Source organism: Octopus bimaculoides, chromosome 30 (genome assembly GCF_046866305.1).
Source record: "Octopus bimaculoides isolate indiv1 chromosome 30, ASM4686630v1, whole genome shotgun sequence".
NCBI lineage: Eukaryota > Metazoa > Mollusca > Cephalopoda > Octopoda > Octopodidae > Octopus > Octopus bimaculoides.
In genome coordinates, this window is record NC_142957.1 from 14,713,545 (window position 1) to 14,735,578 (window position 22,034).

A 22,034-nucleotide genomic window follows, 5' to 3' on the forward strand; every position below is an offset into this window, starting at 1 on the left:
CTACACATATATGGAGACATACACTACTAGATTCATAATATATACAAACAGATGTTCATAGATGCAGACATACAGACAGATTCATAATATATATATATATACACATACTGCTAGATTCATAATATATACACACAAGCACATACATACATTACTAGATTCATAATATATACACAGACAAAGAGGCCCACAACCACACATACAAAATACTTGAATAAAATTTACTACAACCAATGTTTGGGGAATTTCTTTTCCATTTTATTAACATTATTAATATCATTATTATTACCACTTTTTTTAATGTTTTTACTTAATTGATTTTTTGTTGCCAGTTAGTTTTTTTTGTGCTTGTTCATTGTGTGTACATCTATATAAAAACAAATACATGTATATGCACAATAAACATACATTTTGTATGTATATATGCACGTTTCTATATATCTATGTACATTATACATATATAGTCAAGCAATCAAAATGTTTTTCTTACATTTTAAGTCTGTAATTGTCTTATTCTTGGCTGTTTATAATTCATGAGTATGTATATATATATATATATATATGTCTGTGTGTAATTCCTTTTCAACACTTCTTTTTTTTATTCATTTACTCCCTGTCATCAACAAAACACACATGCATTCATACAAGATGTCTTCTTGGTTTTCTGTTTTAAGCTTTTTTTTATATTCTTCTTCTCCAGATCAATTTGTTGCACTCCATCGGTGGTTGTTTGGAGAGACCAAATTCCTAGGCAGTTGCTTGTAGATGTGGGGTGGTTTCATTACGTCAGGCAACTCTGGAGGACTGGACAAAGAAGTTAGCTCAAGAGCTTCAAATTCACCGTCTGCTGATAAGTTCCTGGCTCTGAGTAAAAGAAAATACAAGAGGATGATTAATTTATTTAACAGAAAGAAGCCTTCGACACTCTGCTCTTTAGAAAAGAGAAGGAATGACACTATTATATATGTATATATATAATGTGTCAATAAAGAGGAAAAAAACAATGTTTGGTATTATTTATACACCATTACACATATTTCATTTACTAAAAAATTTATATATTTAGAGACAGACAGAAGAACCCAATAAAGATAAGAAAAATCAATTAAGTTTGTTCATCATTCTATCAATAAACAGAGAAAGAGCTAAATTTTTGCCTTGTTTATGTGTTCTACTATGAATATATATATAATAAATTGAACAATTATAAATTCAATTTAAATATTTTATACAAACAAATGACACATCTCATAAATTACAGCTGTTTCATTAATAAATTAAATATATATATATAATATATTTATATATATCTAATAATAATATTTACAGGTAAAAACTCAATTAAAATGAATTTATAAAAAATTAAATTGAGCTTTACAGATTAAAATATATAGTTTTAGGGAAAAGAACCAAATTTCATGAACTCATCAATGAAAATCCACTATCACATATAGAAAAATTAATAATTAAAAGCACAATAAATTAGTATATAATACAAAGTAAATATCAAGATAAAGATAATAAAATAACTACACGTGTTTCATAACTAATTTTCAAATAGAAAGGAAATTTAAATCGATTAAAATTGTCGAAAATAAATTCTATTCAGAAATATAGCTAATTGTCAGGTCTTAAATAGAACAATAATTATAATAAATAAATATATATATCAACCAACAATAAGTAACAAATGAATATAGAAAAATTATTAAAAATATCAAAATTCCATAATCATCCCTACATCCATTATAATATATGCTAACATGTATATTATATACAAAAACCAGCTTACATAAATTATCATCGTTTTATATACAATTTAAACGAAGTTTAAGGTTAAAATAATAATAAAGATAATATTAGTACATATTTAACCGGTGTAATAGTTAAAGCTATACTATTTAAAACTAAAAACGTTTATTTAATTATCATTAAAAGTCAATTGAATAATAGAAAAATACAAGAATACTTATTTCTACAAACGCAGAAATAAAAATATGAATATAAAAGATTAAACTTTATATATACTAAGTTTTAATAAAAAAACCTTTAACGATAATATAAACAATAAAGACTAATTATTAATCAAAAATATATCAACACTATTCAAAACAAAGTCTTATATTATGTTGAAATGATATATGTACATACCTACATCTATATGTATACATACATGGGTACAGGACATCATAACAAGAAAACAAACTTTTTTTTTTTTTTGAACAACGAAAGAAAACAGAGAGACGAGACATGCAACATAAAGAATATTTCCCTTCATCAGTTGTCCCATCTACTCCGCATTTCGAAGGAACAGTCATTCCCGCAAAGCAAATTGAATATATATACAGGTGTGTGCGTCCTACAACTGAGATTCCCATAACTTAGCTGTTCGGCAAAAAGCGTCCAAAATATTTTAATTTCTAGATTTAAATATTTAAATCTATTTTTTTTATTGATTGAACGAAATTATAGATTTAAGTAGATCATTTTTGACAGCAATTATTGGGGGGACCCGGTGGGTGTAGATGAGCCGGGTGAGGAGGACAGTCTGGAGTCTCCTGTCCTGGGTTCAATCCTGGGAAGGCGGTGAGAGTCTATGTATACATACATATATATATATATACACATAACTATATATACATATATATATACACATAACTATACATATAGTTAGTGTTTGTTATTTAAATTTTATATTAGTCTATACAAGAATATTAATTTTAAAATACTTCCTCTGTAAATTTCTAAATTTGCAGAAGTATCTGATTTTCTTTTTTGTTTTACTGGTGTGGAGAAATTCGTAGGGAAATTAATTTCTGAGTGGCTACACTCTCTGAGTGGTTGGCGTTAGGAAGGGAGCCTGGTGTAGCCATCCGGTCTCACCAGTCCTCAGTCAAATCGTCCAACCCATGCTAGCATGGAAAGCGGACGTTAAATGATAATAATGATGATGATGATGATGATATATATGCACACATAAATATACATATATAAATATACACATAACTATATATATATATATATACACACACAACTATATATGTATATGTATATATATATATATATATATATATATATATATATACACAAAGCTATACACAAACAAACAAGCATTTACACATATATGTAAATATGTTTTGTGTGATACATGTGTGTTTGTCTACATGTTTTAAGTAAACATATTAAACAGAAAATCTATATGGCCAAACACACACCCATCTATTAATATGTATATGTACATGCATGTGTGTGTGTGTGTGTCCCGTTAGTCCTAATTATTTCTTGCATATTTTTTTCATTATACTACATGATTCTACACACTTCGGTTTGATTTCCTGTTTGCAAATTCTACACATTTATATTTGTTTTCACCACTTTCTGTATACATACGTACACAAAAATATGTGTGTTTATATATATATATTTATATATATATATATATATCATCATCATCATCATCATCATCGTTTAACGTCCGCTTTCCATGCTAGCATGGGTTGGACGACTTGACTGAGGACTGGTGAAACCGGATGGCAACACCAGGCTCCAATCTAAATTTGGCAGAGTTTCTACAGCTGGATGCCCTTCCTAACGCCATGTTTGAATGTTGTTGTTGTACATGTTTGAATGTATATAAAACTGTATTTCTGTATGTATTTATTATTTAATTTACACACCTGGTTCATAGAGATAAACGAATATCAACCAAAGATATTTTTGTTTCTCATTTTCTCCCAGTTATTCAAGTTTCTTTAAGTTGGTCTCTATAGTCTGTATATTTGTTACTTTTGCCAAACACTTTGTCCGCAGGATATTTCTTTGAGTTCTTCAGAAATTTACTCAGCACGGCATTTGGAAGGTCAATCCTACATCGGTCGGCTAACCGAATTAAATATATTAAAACATCGCTCATTTCCTCGCCTACATGTTCCTTTTCATGGTCAGAAAATTCTGGAGAAAAGAAAACAAAAAAAAACATTGATATTATTATATGAGGGCAAGCATGCATACACATTCTAGGTTCAGTAAAAAATGAGATGTTTAAATCTAACACAGCATCAGATCCTTATTGAGAATAGATTTAAATAAATATCCCATTTTTAAGCTTGTTCTTGTTGCTGCAGAGACGACCTTTTCAATGACGGTATTTATAATTAGTTCAATAGCATTGCAAGATGATAGAGGTTTCAATCTCCACTTATTAAAGTTTCTATTTTGAAACCATTGTTAAAAAAAAAAAAATAAAAAGCCAGTTGTGTGTGTGTGTGTGTGTGTGTGTGTGTGCTGGGAAAGATGAGATATTTAAATCTATTTTTATTATTGATTGGACGAAATTATAGATTTAAGTAGATCATTTTTGACAGCAATTACGTTAAGGGTAGATCAAGCCCAGTGCTTCACTGGTACTTAGTTTATCGACCCCGAAAGGATGAAAGGCAATATCGACCTTGGTGGAATTTGAATTCAGAACATGCAGACAGATGAAATGCCACAAAGTATTTCGCCTGGCATGCTTACAATTGCCAGCTTACCATCTTAGGCCAGAAATAATGGTGCAATGAGACACAGACTGCGATCACATTACCACAATAGTACCAGCTATGAGCACACATACACAGAAAGCAGCGGGACAATAATTAAGATAAGTTAGGGCGAAAGTGCAGATAATTTTTAAAAATAAGTACTAAGGTTGATGCAGTGCTCCAGCAAGGCAGCAGTCCAATGATGAAGACAACTAAGATGACAGAGAGATGTTAACGTTCCTAGGCTACAAATACGTGTAGACGCATGAGGATATCTGTAGAATTACAGACCTATCAAACCCATGCCTTCACTAGCACTCCCCGCTTTCCCTCTAGAATATTTCAAGGAATAAGAAAATTTGGTGGGAGACCTACCTGGAAGTCCTTCTTTCACTTCACCCTTCCACTGACTGAAAACAGGAGAAAATAGACATGAAAACTTGTGTACACACACACATATATATATATATATAAAACAATAGATAGGCAGAGAGATAGATACATATACACAATCACAAATATTGATGCTGTGACAAACTTTCATAAGAGATGTTATCTCTGGACAAAAACTACAGTAACTGGCCTATCAACTGTGTATATACATTAAGTATAATACACAGATGGCTTTTTAAAAAATCAAATATTGCCTCATTTCTGTTTATTGAATTATACACACACACACACACACATACAGTCGGGACACTGATACGGTGAAATGCATGATTTGATAATGTCTATTTATGTAATTATTTCAGCATTTTGATGAAACACATAGTAAGTCCATAAGGGATGTTATTTCTGGACAAAAACTACAGTAACTGGACTATCAACTGTGTATATACATTCAGTATGATAAACAGATGGCTATTTTAACCCTTAAGCATTCAGCTTCCTCTGTCAAATGTAATGCTTATTCGTTCCCACCGATTTGAATTAGTCGTGCATTACCATGTAGCTGTGAGATTTCAATGACGTCATTGTTTACTTTTAGAATAACATTGTAAGGCAAGTGTGAGATGCTGGATCTGGCCAATTTAAATGCTAATGGTGAATTAATTATTACCTCAACAGCATTTACTGGATTGGATATATGTATATATGCAACAACATTTTGTAAACAAACATTGGAAGTGTTGACTAGGTTTTGTCTTTTGCAGACAAGAAATTAATAAGTCGAACACAAATGGCAAAATACCCAACCTTTCTGCTGTTTTTATGGCTATACTGTGTTTGAAATGATACTTTGTCTGTAATATACAGGGTGTCCACAAGGTCTGGGTACATGGAGTAAATAAAATCATAGCATAAACAATTAAATATAAGAAATAATAATTTCTTAATCCCCATGTACCCAGACTTTGTGGACATCCTGTATATATATATATATATATATATATATATATATATATATATGTATATATAGGCGAAGGAGTAGCTGTGGTAAGAAGCTTGCTCCTCAACTACATGATTCCAGGTTCAGTCCCACTGTGTGGCACCTTGAGCAAGTGTCTTCTACTATAGCCTCAGGCTGACCAAAGCCTTGTGAGTGGATTTGGAGACCAAAAAGGCCTGTCATGTGTGTGTGTGTGTATGTATATATATATATATATATTTGTGTGTGTGTTTGTCCCAAAACCATCGCTTGACAACCAATGTTGGTGTGTTTATGTCCCCGTAACTTAGCGGTTTGGCAAAATAACCAATGCAATAAGTACTAGGCTTACAAAGAATAAGTCCTGAGGTTGAATTGTTCAACTAAAGGTGGTGCTCCAGCATGGCCGCAGTCAAATGACTGAAACAAATGAAATAATCGTGGCACAGAACAACCTGCAAGTGGCTGAGCACTCCACAGACACGGGTACCCTTAACATAGTCCTTGGGGAGATTCAGCGTGACACAGAGTATGACAAGACTGGCTCCTTTGAAAATACAGGTACAGCAGAAACAGGAAGTAAGAGTGAGAGAAAGTTGTGGTGGAAGAGTACAGCAGGGTTCGTCACCAGCCCATGCTGGAGCCTCGTGGAGCTTTAGGTGTTTTCGCTCAATAAACACTCACAACGCCCAGTCTGGTAAATGAAACTGTGATCCTGTGACTGCGAGTCTGCTGCTCTAACCATGAGGCCATTGCACCTCCACAACAAATAAACATACACAGGCACACACAGATGTATAAGTAAACATCATAATATTACATCCATGTTCCATGCTGGCAGGAACAAGAAGGTCAAAGGACAGCTCTAACAGCTACTTTGATTTGGTTTCCAAGACATACATACACACACATATCTGTGGCAGGACGCTGATGAGGTGAAATGCATAATTGCATAATGTCTCTAATGTTCTGTAATTATTTGAGCAATTTAGTGAAACACGTGTACATCCTACAAAGCTTTGAATAGCACGCTAGTTTTGATATATATACACACACATATATGTTTTAACCACAAATGCAATGTGATAAGTACTGAAACAGTTAATATATACTGTTAAGTCTCTAGTCTAGCAGTGGTCAGCCCTTGGACAGGTCCTGTGCCCTCCCCTGCAGCCATTAAGTATGTTACTGGAACTACAGCCATCCAAGACTTCGGATGAATACTGGAGTGGCTTCCAGTTGCCTTCTTCAGTTCGGTGGGATTTGAACTCAGAATGTGGACAGCTGGAAGATACACAGTAAATCATCTCTGTTCGTGGGCCAATGACCCTGCCACTCTCCCACTGGCAGAGCAACTTGGAATGAAGTGTTTTGCTCAAGAACACACAACGCACCACCCAGTCCTGGAGTCGAACCCACAATCTCATAACTGTAAGTGCTATCGTCCTAACCACCAGGCCATGTGCCATCGCATTGTTAAGTCACATGAATTACATAGAGCGTATGAGCCGGGTCTATTGACTCTGACCATTCATTCTGAAGAATAACTAAACGAAACTGACCAGAACCATGATGACCCCCCCGCTCCAATTTACGTCGCCATGGAAACAAAGATGGTACAGACATAGCATAAGAACCTACAGCTTTGACTATAAAAAAAATCTTTAAGAAATGTGAACCAACTGACAATATTTCGGCGAGTTCTCCGACTTCTCCCACCAGTGCCAACAAGACGTTTCGTGGTGTGTGATATTGGGCCCAGTTTCGTTCTGTGCAGAAATCTTCCTGTTTCTGGCGGCTGAAAAGTGATCAGAGAGTTGGAAAGGTGGTTTATGATAAACAGCTTACAAACACACACACACACATACATATATATATATATATATATATATATATATATATATATATATATATATATATATATATATATATATATATATATATATATGTATATATATACACACAATATATATTGTAAAGTTATAAATGAACGAGAAATAGTTTGGTGAACTTTTATTTAACAATAAGAAAAATCTTAATATCAGGACAAATTGTTTCGTAACTGAAAAGTGGTCCCTTTACCACAATTTTAAGAAATGTGATTAACACCTCTGCCAGTTGCATTATGCAAAGTGTTGAGGTGGAGGATGGGAGGACTGGAAATTACTGAATGTTTTCTTTCGTCTTTTACCTGTTTCCATCATTGGATTGTGGCCGGGCTGGGGCACCACCTTGAACGGTTTTTAGTCTAAAAATGTCTAGTACTTATAGTGTTAATCTCTTTTTGCCAATTGACATAAACAAACTAACACAAGTTGTCAAGCAGTGAGAGGACAAATGCAAACCCATGCACACATTTTAGCTTTTGGGTCTACTAAAGCCTTGTGAGTAGATTTGGTAGATTGACTGGCCTTCGTGCGGGTGACACGTAAAAGCACCCACTACACTCTCTGAGTGGTTGGCATTAGGAAGGGCATCCAGCTGTAGAAACTCTGCCAAATCAGACTGGAGCCTGGTGCAGCCATCTGGTTCACCAGTCTTCAGTCAAATCGTCCAACCCATGCTAGCATGGAAGGCGGACGTTAAATGATAATGATGATGATATATATATATGTATATACGATCATGTAATCAGTATAGGGAGGAGATACGCCACTGTGGAGGTGCGCTTCACAACGGAGGAGGAAGCAATAAAGCACTCCACAGAAGCAATAAGGACAGAGGAATGGGTGCTCTTGCCTTCGTACTGCGGCAAACGTGTGGCCAAGGTGCGAGTGAGTAAGGTGCCATCCGAACTGAAACTTTAAACACATCAACACACTATACGATCATGTAATCAGTATGCGTGCGCGCAACGATCGGATGTTGTGGTGGACTAGTATCGAAAGATCGCAAAAGATTCCATACTTACATGTCTTCCAGAGTGGTTTGTAGACTAAATTTAAACTCTGGTTCATCTTCCCGCCTCGTGGTCTCACAGTCTTGTCGTGGTCGTTTCAGCGGTGACGTTCCTACATCGCTGTTTGAGTGGATATTTTCCGTAGCCTGGAAATTCTTTTTCCAAGTTAAAAGCATCTGATCTGTTGGAGGTTCTTCTGCGTACTGCTCCGTCCATTTAACTCGCACAGCCTCTACTGATTTCAGCTCTGCCAGCCACAGAACCGCCTGTAACTTCTGCTTGAATGCCGCCATTATTGAAAAGCCTTGTTTGGGCGTCAACAGACTTAGGGGAGATAACTCCGGCTGGTTTATTGTTTAGAACGTCTTCAATTATCTCCCTTGGAAAAAATAACCAGAACTATGCTGGGTGACTGTTTGGGCGGCTAGAAATAGCAGCCAAATGGCCTTACATCATACAGTACCGGACTTATTAACTGGATTCTTTTGAATTCTCTTTGAAGACAGTTAAAATATAAACTAAACAATGGACAGGAAAGATGTAAACTGTATCTAACAGTGACAATAAGCAGAGCCTGATCGATATTTATGAATCACTAAAAAATTCTTAAAATATATTCTGTACCATGCATTCAGTATAATGACAGAAACAAGTAAAAGAATTTAAAAAATGTAATTCAACTTTTATTGGAATATTCAGGGGCGGCTGAATGTACCAGCATCGAAATTTTTTCCCACGAGTTCCGGACCCCAGTAATGAATTCATTTGCATACAGTCAATTGTAGCTCACCTTGAAAACCTACATACTATACACTACTACAGTACAGCCAGTTAGGCATAGAATGGTGTATGCCATTCTGTGAGTATACCATAGCAGGTCTCACAAAAGCACCACGTTCCCCCACCACCAACACCACCATCCTCATAGATCTATTGAGCACCATCTCTATATGGAGCTAACATTAGGAACTTATGCTCAGACTGACATTAATGATACTGCTTGTACCCATTGATATATGCAAGGAGGGCGCAATACGACACAACGCCATATTGATTACGATGTTCCTAGATCAACACAAACACTTTAAATTAGGAATGTATAAAATCAGTCAAAAAATTAGGAGACGACACTCATGTACATTTTCTAGTAAATTACGCAAAGTGGCAACACTTATGGCTTTATCTGTGAGCAGCTCTCCATTCACTTTGTACACTAAATTTCACATTTGTCACCCCTATTAACCCGTTTAGAACAGTTGGATTTTGCTATAACGCACATTTTCCACTGAACTCAACCAGAGTATTTTCGTGACATGGTGGACACTAGTTTGATAGTTGGGCTCTGATTGGCTGTATGCAGATAAGTTCATAACTGGGGTCCAGAACTCACGTGGGAAAAAAATTACGCACCTGCAACTCGGGAAATCGCCCGGGGTGCCATCTGCTTTTTAGTCTACGTCTTCAGTTTTTTTTCTCCTTGTGAAAGTGTTAAAAAATGGCGGAGGTAAAGGATACATACCCCACCCGTTTTCGGCGTAACAAAAACCCTAACCCTAAACCCTGGGTGTACGTATTCTTTACTTTCGCCTAAAAAAAATTATACTTGTAAGGGCGCCGAAGTTCAGCTTACCCGGAGTGCCTGCAACGCTGGGGCTGGCCCTGGGAATATAACACATATGTAAATGATACAGATCCAAAACCTGGAGAAGAAAGTGGAGAAAGAAGAAGGAAGGAAGGAAGGAAAAAAGGAAGAAAAAAAACATCAATTCAACAACAAAAACAACCAACTGCCTAAATTGGTTGCACACCACAAGGTTCAACGGAACTTGCTGAAGCAAGCCAACATGCTAGCGGCATTACCTCAGGCGATGGCGAGTGCAAGGCGTTGGAACAGTCAAGCACCGTCACGGGCATCACCTGACACTTCGATGAGGCGAGCCGCCAACGATGACAAGAACTTCACTTTCGACGGCTCAGCCCCTTCCAAACGTCTCAAACGCCACAGGCTGGAAGAAATGGTTCACTGACAAATCCCGATACTTTAAGATTTTGTTCTGTTCGACTACGGAAGCTGTGACTATGGGATGGAGCAAACGAGTTTACAGACCGTGGTGTACCGGATGAGGTACTTACCTCTTACCCAGGGACAAAGGGTAAGACCGTCTAGTCCCTTTCCATCGTTTCTGGATAATGTTGCTGGCTCCAGAACAGGGGATATTAACCCAAGCCAGAGCCCGTTTAATGATCAAGTTTAGATTTTATTTAACAGATACAGGTACAAATTGTTTATTGCTGTTGCTGTTGGCACTCCGTCGCTTACGACATCAAGGGTTCCAAACGTCTCAAACGCCACAGGCTGGAAGAAATGGTTCACTGACAAATCCCGATACTTTAAGATTTTGTTCTGTTCGACTACGGAAGCTGTGACTATGGGATGGAGCAAACGAGTTTACAGACCGTGGTGTACCGGATGAGGTACTTACCTCTTACCCAGGGACAAAGGGTAAGACCGTCTAGTCCCTTTCCATCGTTTCTGGATAATGTTGCTGGCTCCAGAACAGGGGATATTAACCCAAGCCAGAGCCCGTTTAATGATCAAGTTTAGATTTTATTTAACAGATACAGGTACAAATTGTTTATTGCTGTTGCTGTTGGCACTCCGTCGCTTACGACATCAAGGGTTCCAGTTGATGCGATCAATGGAACAGCCTGCTCGTTAAGTTAACGTGCAAGTGGCTGAGCACTCCACAGACATGTGTACCCTTAAAGTAGTTCTCGGGGGATATTCAACGTGACACAGAGTGTGACAAGGCTGAACCTTTGAATTACAGGCACAACAGAAACAGGAAGAAAGAGTGAGAGAAAGTTGTGGTGGAAGAGTACAGCAGGGTCCGCCACCATCCCCTGCTGGAGCCTCGTCGAGCTTTTAGGTGTTTTTCGCTCAATAAACACTCACAACGCTTGGTCTGGGAATCGAAACTGGGCCATTGCACCTCCATGCAACTACAAGAAAATGAGGGTGAACTATATTGCAGGATATTGAATGGCATTCCTGGATTTTCGGAAATTCTGGATTTCTGAGAGCCGGATAAAATGTTAATTACAATACATTGGATTAATTACTGCTGCGTTAACTGGGTTTAGGGTTCAGTTATTAATATGGGCTGATGTTTTAGTTTAGAACATCACTTCTAATTTCATCAACTGATAGTTATTGCAACAGTGAAAACCATGTCTTAAATTGAAGGGCGGAAAGACTTGTTTTTCTAACCCCACCTCACCCATAAATTTTTCTTTTTTTAAATATTAGCCATGGTGGAAAATAGATTTCCTACCATGTCTTATAAAAAGAATGAGAAACTCATAAATATTAAGAATTTCTATTAAAAAAAAAACTTAGTTCTGTATTATGTATATTCAAGTCCCAAGATGGGACAAATTTCATTGAGTTAGACAATGTAGGCCTTAAGGTTAGACAGATTGGGACATGAATGTACATAATACAAAAATGAAGTTTTTTTTAATAGAAATCTGTGGTTAGGGTTTTAGGGTTAGGGTTTTAGGGTTAGGGTTTTAGGGTTAGAGTTAATCTACAAGGGACAGGCCCCTTATTTTTTGGTTAAGGCTGTTGCTAAGTTTTCCTAAGTTACTCCAATCCAGATCCCCAATGCAAACCTTCAGATCAACCTTCTCCTATGCAGATCTCTAATGCAACTTAAAAAAAACAAAATACAGTCAATGAGTGGAAATAACCAATAAACTGATTCCTTATGGAATTTCCCAAACAAATTGCCAGCAAACCAATTTCAACGGATTTCGCTCAAATCTGATGTCCATGTTACTTATTTTGGTTTGAAATAAAGCACTTGATCACTTAATAATCCTAGCTTAATCCTGAGCAGCGCCGGGCTATACTGCTAGTTCTTCATATTTATGACTTTCTTATTATTTTTATAAGACATGGTAGTAAATCTATTTTCCACCATGTCTCATTTAAAAAAATATATTTTATGATGGGGTACAAAAGGAAGTCTTTCCCGAAAGGCTGAACCCTATTTTTTTTAAAAGGGTGATTCAAAAGTCGCCATACATTCTTTTATTCTTTTCTTTGTTTCAGTCGTTTGACTGCGGCCATGCTGGAGCACCGCCTTTTAGTCGAATCAAATCGACCCCAGGACTTATTCTGTGTAAGCCTAGTATTTATTCTCTCGGTCTCTTTTATCGAACCGCTATGTTACGGGGAAGTGAACACACCAACATCGGTTGTCAAGCGATGGTGGGGGACAAACACAGACACAGAAATAAACACACACACACACAGATATATATATATATATATATATATATATATATATGATGAGCTTCTTTCATTTTCCGTCTACCAAATACACTCACAAGGCTTTGGTCGGCAATCTATTTTTTTTTTTAATAAGAAACAGTTTTTTTAAAAAAATTTAACTATTCCTTATAAAAAAAAAAAATTCTCCCTATGTATGGTGACTTTTGAATCACCCTGTACAAAATAACTAAGAATAAAATAGGGCAACTCTTGCGTGACATACATATCAATTGGAAAGACAACTTACAAAATACCTACACTATAAATCCTGAACACTTCCATTGTTTTTTTAAATGGATTAATAAATTATCAAACAAATATGTCTGTCAATCCATCTTTTTATCGACCTGCCCTTCTCTCTGTCTACTTATTTATACACCTATCTACATTTACATCTTTTTCTGTATTATTTTATATATCCCTACTCTCTTATAGCAATCTTTTAAACAGTTATATCCCCCAAATCTTTCACGAAAACGAAAATGAAATCTTCTTTGTTCTGTTTTATTTTTAAATTTATCTAATTTTCCTCCTTTTCCGTTCGTAACTCCTCCTACTAACCACGTTACCCAATTATCTTTACAAATACCATGTTACCCGAGATACACCAACACATTATAAATAATAAATCAGAGTGAGTTATCTTTCTTAAGGCTGTGCACATCCAAACTTAGAAGATTTAAATCATGGCATTCAACCAGAAGTTACAGGCGGTTTTGTGGCTGGCAGAGCTGAAATCAGTAGAGGCTGTGCGAGTTAAATGGACGGAGCAGTACGCAGAAGAACCTCCAACAGATCAGATGCTTTTAACCTGGAAAAAGAATTTCCAGGCTACGGAAAACATCCACTCAAACGGCGATGTAGGAACGTCACCGCTGAAACGACCACGACAGAACGGGGAGCTCGTGCGCCTTGAGGACGAACCAGAGTTTAAATTTAGTCTTCAAACCTCTTTGGAAGAGATGTAAGAACTGGTTTTTCTATTTTTCTGTTCGATTCAGTCTATATATGTGTGCGTGTGTGTATGTATGTATATATATATATATATATATATATATATATATATATATATATATATATATATATATATATATATATATACATACACGATGGACTTTAATAGTTTCCCGCGGGACATCGGTTGGCCAAGGCCTATTGTAGAAAGCACTTGTCCAAGGTAACGCACAGTGGAATTGAAACTGGAACCACGTGGTTCTTTCAGAGGTTAAAAAAAAACTAGCGTCTTCCTGCTGTAACCGCTATGCTTTATTTCCTGTCATAGTGTACCTAAGCTGCAATATTCAATGTGTCTCTCCTTATACTTTTGTCCCAGGTCTGTAATGAACCTGTTGATCTGTGATCAAAGACGCTCCAGATCTGACCTAGGGCTACATTATTTAACGTATTCGGCATAGTATATTTATAATCACAGTGTGTCCTTCGTTTTTCATGACATTAAGGTGTTATTTGAGGGAGCTTTAACTGTTGTATTTAGCAAGAGTGACCTTGTTACATTTTTTTCATTCAATCGTAAAATTGTTTTCCCGCGTAAATTACATTATTTTTAATCCGGGCACTTGAGGATTTCGTTATCGCTATGGGGTATGTCTAAAAGTATCGTGGACTTGATATACTGAAACGAAAGCAATACATGTTGAATATGGTTTCACTTTGGAAAAAAAAAGTTCAGGGCGATTTAGCTGTTGTTTTTAGCACATCTCACCGATAGCTTTCTTGTTTACTCTTTTACTTGTTTCAGTCATTTGACTGCGGCCATGCTGGAACACCGCTTTTAGTCGAAGAAATCTACCCCAGGACTTATTCTATCAGTCTCTTTTTGCCGAACCGCTAAGTTACGCGGACGCAACCGAGCATCGGTTGTCAAGCGATATTGACACACACACACACACACACATATATACGATGGGCTTATTTTAGTTTCTGTGTACCAAATCCACTCAAGGCTTTCGTTGGCCCAGGGCTATAGTAGAAGGGTGCCACCCAGTGGGACTGAACTTGGAACCATGTGGTTGGTAAGCAAGCTACTTACCACACAGCCACGCCTGTTTAATATTTATTTCTTTATTGCCCACAAGGGGCTAAACATAGAGGGAACAAACAAGGACAGACAAAGTGATTAAATCGATTACATCGACCCCAAAAGGATGAAAGGCAAAATCGACCTTGGCGGAATTTGAAATTCTCCCCAGAAATACATTTGAGTCATGGAGAAGGGTCACACACGCACGCTTATCTATTTCGTGTACACAGCCTTTACTTTCTGCTCTCACTTCAAAGCAAATGTCGACTTCCACACATCATAAAAGCAAGAATAAATAAATTTTAAAAAAATTTACTGAAATTAACGAATATCCAACTGATTAAATGACAGTTCTGCGGGTCATAACAAATGCTCGACCCCTTTTTTTTTTAAACGTTGAAGTTCTAGGGTACATGGGGGTGGGGAAAGGCAAAGTTTTTTTTTTTGTTTTTTGTTTTTTTTTTGCACAAACGTAGAAAAATTTTCTGAAAATATCAAAACACAAAGAAGTTATATAAACTACCTTTCTGACATGTTTCCAGTCGCCAGACACAAGAAGACTTCTGCAAGGCACGGAACCGGGACCAGTATCAGACACCACGAAATATCTTGTTGGCACTGGTTGGAGAGGTTGGAGAACTCGCTGAAATATTGTAAGTTGGTTCACATTTATCCAAGATTTTAAAATCAAAACTGTGTATGTATGTGTGTAATCCAGTAAACAGAAAGGAGACAGTGTTTAATTTCAAAAAAAGCCATCTGTGTATTGTACTAAATGTATACACAGTTGATAGGCCAGTTACTGTAGTTTTTGTCCAGAGATAACATCTCTTATGAAAGTTTGTCATAGCAGCAATATTTGTGATTGTGTATATGTATCTATCTCTCTGCCTATCTATTGTTTTATATATATATATATATGTGTGTGTGTGTACACAAGTTTTTATGTCTATTTTCTCCTCTTTTCAGTCAGTGGAAGGGTGAAGTGAAAACAGGACTTCCAGGTAGGTTTCCCACCAAATTTTCTTACTACTTGAAATATTCTAGAGGGAAAGCTGGGAGTGCTAGTGAAGGCATGGGTTTGATAGGTCTGTAATTCTACAGATATCCTCATGCTTCTGCACATATTTGTAGCCAAAGAACTTTAAAATCTTACTCTCTTACATCTTCTTAGTTGTCTCCATCATTGGACCGTGGCCATGCTGGGGCACTTCCTTGAAGGATTATAGTCAAATGCATCAACTTTAGTACTTATTTTTTTTAAGTACTCTATTCAAGTCCACTCTCAAAAGTTTGGTTAGCCTTAGACCAAAGAGCAATAATTCTTTTACTCATTTCAGTCATTTGAGATTTTTTGTTTATATATATATATATCAAAGAAATCAACCCTAGGGCTTGGCTTGTTCTTTGAAAGCCTGGGACTTATTCTATTGGACTCTTTTGCTGGGCCACTAAGTTATAAAGACACGAACACCAAAACTGTTGTCAAGTGATGGTGGAGGGCTTCTTTCAGTTTCCATCTATCAAATCCACTCGCGGCTAAAGTAGAAGACACTTGCCCAAGGTGCCACGCAGTTGGATTGAACCCGGAACCATGTGGTTGGGAAGCAAAGCTTCTTATCACACAGCCACGCCTAATCCTTAGATATAAAAAAAATAAATGTATGGAACACTTCATGGGTTTGCGTGTTTCCATCGAAATCTGTATTACAATTATAACATCCATGGTTTTTCTTTTTTTTTTCCAGAATTTTCCGAACGTGAAAAGGAACATGTAGGCGAGGAAATGAGCGATGTTTTGATATATCTGATTTGGTTGGCGCACCGATGTAGGGTTGATCTTCCAAGTGCTGCACTGCGCAAGTTCCAGAAGAACTCAAAGAAATATCCAGCAGACAGAGTGTTTGGGAAAAGTAACAAATATACAGACTACGAAGACCAACAGGTTAAATAAACACTGATATGTCATTTCTTTTTTTTCATTTGTTTCAGTTATTTGGACTGTGGCCATGCTGGGGCACCACCTTGAATGGTTTCATTCAGTGGTTTGCAAATTTTGTTTTTTCAGACGGCTGCCCCCTTGCCATCCAAGCCACATTACTAACACCCATTCACCCTTACAAACATTGATTCTTTTCTACAGCAAAATCCAAAGCAGTTTGTTTTTCTTGAATAAAACTTAACCTAATTAACCCTTCGTTTTGTTGTTTCTTCCCCCCACTGACTGGCTCCTGTGCCAGTGCCACTTTATGGACAAGGGTAGCCAACTGGTATTTTCGTCTGGAACCCTCTAGAGAGATGCAAAGGGACATAGCTCAACTTGCCAACCCCTGCAACTTCAATAAACTTGGTGAATATATCTGCCATAGAAGTAATGTTTCTGTGCCCATCGCAAAGAACAGAATAAGAGAGTCTTGCAAGTATTCAACTGTTTTAAAAAGGGAAGGGACTTTCAAGCAGTTCCCCTTCGACAGATATTGAACCTCTGTGTACAAGAACCAACATATTCTTTATCATTCTCAGAACTGCAGAAGCAGGGGGAATCCTGAGCATGTTTCTTTGATGTCATTTTCTGCTGTGATATCAATGGTCATTGACTTAAAGTGTACCACTTTATTTGTTACTAGTTATAACCTGTGGATTATAAACTGTGCTGTAGACATGCGAAGTAAAGCTTGTTCAATAAATCGAAGGGCATCCAGCTGCAGAAACCATGCCACAACAGACAATTGGAGTCTGGTGCAGCTCCTCTTCAGCCCATGCCAGCATGGAAAACCTGTTGAGCGATGATGATGGCTTGTATCATTCACTTAACCCTTTAGGATTTAAACCAGCCATATCAAACCCTTATATTTTACTTGTGTTTTTTGTTCAGACTGACTAGATACAGCCTCTCGCACGTACCCTACAATGTCATTCTAAAAATAAAGTCACAACATCGAACAGGAGTGGTTTTGCTGTAAGAAGCTAACCCTGCACATATTTCGATGTTGTGACTTTATATATCTGTATGTGTGTCTGTGTTTGTCCCCACCAACATCGCTTGACAACCGATGGTGGTGTGTTTACGTCCCCGTAACTTAGTGGTTCGGCAAAAGAGACCGATAGGATAAGTACTAGGCTTACAAAGAAGAAGTCCTGGGGTCGATTTGCTCGACTAAAGGCGGTGCTCCAGCATGGCCGCAGTCAAATGGCTAAAGTAAAAGAGTAAATGGTTGAAAAAAATTCCAGAGAACCGCGTAGACGTTACACGTGTTTGTAAAACGCTCAACCTCATAAAAGTTATTTCAATGAAAATTCCGTTTATTACTTCGAAAACGACGAAGACCCATTTTGCCATAACCTTTTGTCGGTTTTTATTCTTTTCCTTACGGCCAGAGGTCAATGTCAATGTCACCTCCGAAGGTCATGCTAATACAGCGCCGCCTATCTGAGAACTAGGCGGAAGGAAAGTGGGAGATAACTCTGGAGTAACTGCTGCCACTAAACATTTCGCCATGCTTCTTCCGGTGGTAACTAATCTCCTTCGGAGATTTGGATCACACAGAGACATCATCAGAGGTTTGTTGAGGCAACAGAAGTCCGTTATTGCTTCTTCTGTGTCTTGTTCATCTTCCCTTACGTCTGCTGCCACGGAAAATGAGTCGCCATCTTCGATCAGCGGGACACGGAATACCGCGACTTTGACCCCTCGTCGGGACCCTATCCGCTGGGAGCCGACCGATGTCGGTCTACCACCAGAAGTAGAGCCTTATCAATCATTGTGCATCGAAATGAAGGGTTACGATTTCGCGGTGCTGGAGAAGTTTGCATGCTACGTGCATAAGATGTGTGACAACCTGGGCCACAACTGTGAGGCCTTCGCCATGCCGGCCAAATCGCTTCACGTCTCAACGTATCGACCCCGATCAAGCGTGATCGATAATACCTACGAACTGCAGGTATACGAACGGAACGTCCTCCTCCAGGATCTGGCCAACACCGCTCTGCCGCACCTCATCTCGCTCTTCACGGGTCACCTGCCCGAAGGAGTCACCCTGAGGATACGGCACTACACCGCCAGCGACGAGTCGAACCGTTACATCCCGGACAGACAGCTGCGTGAGTTACACGGACAATTGGATGAAATTGCGGCGTCCAGGAAGAAGAAATAAAGACCACAAGGAACTGTACGGAAAGAGAGAGAGAGAGAAAGAAAGAAAGACTCTGTGTGTGTGTGGTAATTTTTGTTTAACCCTTGGTCAGTCTTGATTGGGGATATTAGGACCAGAGGCAAGCACCTTGTTCATTTTAGCGTGATTTACAACTGGGACTAAAGTCAATTGATTTTTTCATATACATGTATACGTCTAAGTTTGTATGTTCACTTATCTAATACCCAGTCCGGAATGATTAAGATCGGCCGAAATGGATTTGTAATATACTTTGATTATAATACCCAATCCTCTTGACAAATATACAAGCACGCGCATACACACATATTTATATATTAGAAAACAATAAATGCACAAACAAACGAAAGACAGACACAGAAGGATCGATAGATCCTCATCAATTATCGGCCAGAGGGTCAAACGCAATTTATATACACACACACACACACACATACACAGGTGATCTCTCCCCGATTTTGCTTCCCCCCCCCCCCCCCCAAGACTTTCTTTAAAAATGTATATTTTTTTGGTGGAAATTGAAATTTCTTTTAATGAATGAAATGAGATACATTTTAGATGATGTAGATTACGGAAACAGAATTATTTTGGCGATCTTTCGGCCGATAATTAGGAACTCGTACCGAAAGATCGCCAAATAACTACCCCAAAAAGAAGTAAATATCTTGTATTTGCAATATATAAATATATTTCTTTTGTTTTTGAAATGTATGAATATTTTGTTTTGTTTCTTTCTCATCTTACTCTCTTGTGTCTGTTATATACGAGTGGATGCTACAACGTTGGGTGTCGCCAGTAAGGCGTGGCTGGAGGCCCCAGTCTTCTGAGTTCTTTTACAAGGCTTAGAAAAATCTGAAGGACCACTGCAAATAAAGGGGTGGATCTGAGAGGGGAACACGTTGAATAAAATTATAATTAACTGATTCTCCTGTTTGTTTGTTTTTTCTCTTTTATCCAAAGCCAGGAACTTTTCAGCACCCCATCGTATCCGTGAATGAGCCAATATGGGAGACCTTTACATGGTTGCTATATCTGCTAGAAATAGCAGACAAATCTCCTTCAAATCATGCCCTACTGTCTTATATATATTACATAAATATATATATATACACACACACACACACACATATATATGTGTATGTATGAGCCAATGAGGGAGACCTCTACATAGTAGCTAGACTTGGTAGAAATAACAGCCAAATCTCCCTCACATCACACCCTGCTGTCTTATGTATGAGCCAATGAGGGTGTCCTCTACACGGTAGCTAGACCTGGTAGAAATAGCAGCCAAATCTCCCTCACATCACACCCTACTGTCTTATGTATGAGCCAATGAGGGTGTCCTCTACATGGTAGCTAGACCTGGTAGAAATAGCAGCCAAATCTCCCTCAAATCACGCTGTACTATCTTATGTATGTATGTATGAACCAATGAGGGTGACCTCTACATGGTAGCTAGACCTGGTAGAAATAGCAGCCAAATCTCCCTCAAATCACACTGTACAATGTTATGTATGTATGTATGAACCAATGAGGGTGACCTCTACATGGTAGCTAGACCTGGTAGAAATAGCAGCCAAATCTCCCTCTAATCACACCTTACTGTCTTATGTATGTATGTATGAGCCAATGAGGGTGACCTCTATAATGGTAGCTATTTCTAGTGACCGAGACCTTTGGAAATATGCTGTGCTTGAGAAGAATCTGCAAGCCAAGTGAGACCATAACCCATGGCCTATGCCAGTGGTGTAACCAGCCCACTTATGTGTACCTTTCCTTCATTAGACATTAAACTCTGCTTGCAAAGACCTGTTCAGGCAAGTGAAATCGAAATTAAATTCGATGATAGCACCGCATGACTGGCATCCGTGCTAGTGGAGCGCTAAGATCACCATCTGAGCGTGATTGTTGCCAGGGCCACTGACTGGCATAAAAAAGCACCCACTACACTCTCTGAAGAGTGGTTGGCGTTAGGAAGGGCATCCAGCTGTAGAAACTCTGCCAGATCAGATTGGAGAGTGGTGCAGCCATCCGGTTTCGCCAGTCCTCAGTCAAATCGTCCAACCCATGCTAGCATGGAAAGCAGAATTTGAACTCAGAACATAAAGATGGACGAAATACTGTGAAGTGTTTTGGCCAGGATGCTAGCAATCCTTCTAGTTTGTTGCCTTTCGGTTTCCAAATAATATTAGCGAGTTGCCTTCTCCAACAGAACATCACTGATGGTCACTCCAGAACCAGGATTACATTCTACAATTGTCCAAAACTCTTGGTTTATTAATGCAGCAGCAGTAGTTATCATTCAGTTCTATATTTAAGAGATGAGGAATTATTTACATTTGACGGATATTCGTCCTCATCTTGTTTGTTGTTAACACAACGTTTCGGCTGATATACCCTCCAGCCTTCGTCAGGTGTCTTGGGCGAATTTCGAACCTGGGTTCTCATTCCTATCGATGTTACTATTATTATATTATTATTATTATTATTACTATTATTAATCAGGTCGCTGCCGTGAATCGAACTCGGAACCTTGGGGTTAGTAGCCCGCGCTCTTAACCACTACGCCATATGCCCGTGGCATAATATAATAATAGTAACATCGTTAGGAATGAGAACCCAGGTTCGAAATTTCCCCAAGACACCTGACGAAGGCTGGAGGGTATATCAGCCGAAACGTTGTGTTAACAA

General features: G+C 37.9%; 3 protein-coding genes across 4 annotated transcripts; 2 read left to right on the forward strand and 1 right to left on the reverse strand.

Moving 5' to 3' along the window:
* Positions 1-233: 233 nt before the first annotated feature.
* Positions 234-10,872, reverse strand: LOC106878263 (dCTP pyrophosphatase 1). Of its 2 annotated transcripts, XM_089346476.1 has the most exons (5): positions 8,804-10,872; positions 7,580-7,690; positions 4,896-4,930; positions 3,675-3,948; positions 234-861 (listed from the first exon to the last, which is right to left on the reverse strand). In XM_089346476.1, exons 1-4 carry the CDS (start codon positions 9,082-9,084, stop codon positions 3,740-3,742), a joined length of 636 nt encoding a protein of 211 aa, XP_089202602.1. In that variant the 5' UTR covers positions 9,085-10,872; the 3' UTR covers positions 234-861; positions 3,675-3,739. The 2 variants fall into 2 exon arrangements, with proteins under 2 accessions (XP_089202602.1, XP_089202604.1); XM_089346478.1 differs by lacking the exon at positions 3,675-3,948 and having other exon boundaries at positions 8,804-9,132.
* A 2,857-nt stretch (positions 10,873-13,729) lies between these two features.
* LOC106878264 (dCTP pyrophosphatase 1) lies at positions 13,730-17,363 on the forward strand. Its single transcript, XM_089346479.1, has 4 exons — positions 13,730-14,094; positions 15,714-15,824; positions 16,141-16,175; positions 16,920-17,363. Exons 1-4 carry the CDS (start codon positions 13,817-13,819, stop codon positions 17,123-17,125), a joined length of 630 nt encoding a protein of 209 aa, XP_089202605.1. The 5' UTR covers positions 13,730-13,816; the 3' UTR covers positions 17,126-17,363.
* Positions 17,364-18,650: 1,287 nt separating this feature from the next.
* On the forward strand, positions 18,651-20,266 carry LOC106878266 (large ribosomal subunit protein mL48). The gene has a single exon (XM_014927440.3). The coding sequence runs from the start codon at positions 18,669-18,671 to the stop codon at positions 19,323-19,325; it is 657 nt and encodes a 218-aa protein (XP_014782926.2). The 5' UTR covers positions 18,651-18,668; the 3' UTR covers positions 19,326-20,266.
* The last annotated feature ends 1,768 nt before the right edge of the window (positions 20,267-22,034 follow it).

What these genes read in the sequence shown, in the direction of transcription:
- LOC106878263 (XM_089346476.1), bottom strand. Translation starts at nt 9,084, where the DNA reads ATGGCGGCATTCAAGCAGAAGTTACAGGCGGTTCTGTGGCTGGCAGAG. An exon ending in CAAACCACTCTGGAAGACAT is followed by an intron (nt 7,691 to 8,803) that starts GTAAGTATGGAA and finishes ATCACTTTTCAG; the next exon opens with CCGCCAGAAACAGGAAGATT. An exon ending in GGAGAACTCGCCGAAATATT is followed by an intron (nt 4,931 to 7,579) that starts GTCAGTTGGTTC and finishes TCCTGTTTTCAG; the next exon opens with TCAGTGGAAGGGTGAAGTGA.
- LOC106878266 (XM_014927440.3), top strand. Translation starts at nt 18,669, where the DNA reads ATGCTTCTTCCGGTGGTAACTAATCTCCTTCGGAGATTTGGATCACAC.
- LOC106878264 (XM_089346479.1), top strand. Translation starts at nt 13,817, where the DNA reads ATGGCATTCAACCAGAAGTTACAGGCGGTTTTGTGGCTGGCAGAGCTG. An exon ending in CAAACCTCTTTGGAAGAGAT is followed by an intron (nt 14,095 to 15,713) that starts GTAAGAACTGGT and finishes ACATGTTTCCAG; the next exon opens with TCGCCAGACACAAGAAGACT. An exon ending in AGTGAAAACAGGACTTCCAG is followed by an intron (nt 16,176 to 16,919) that starts GTAGGTTTCCCA and finishes TTTTTTTTCCAG; the next exon opens with AATTTTCCGAACGTGAAAAG.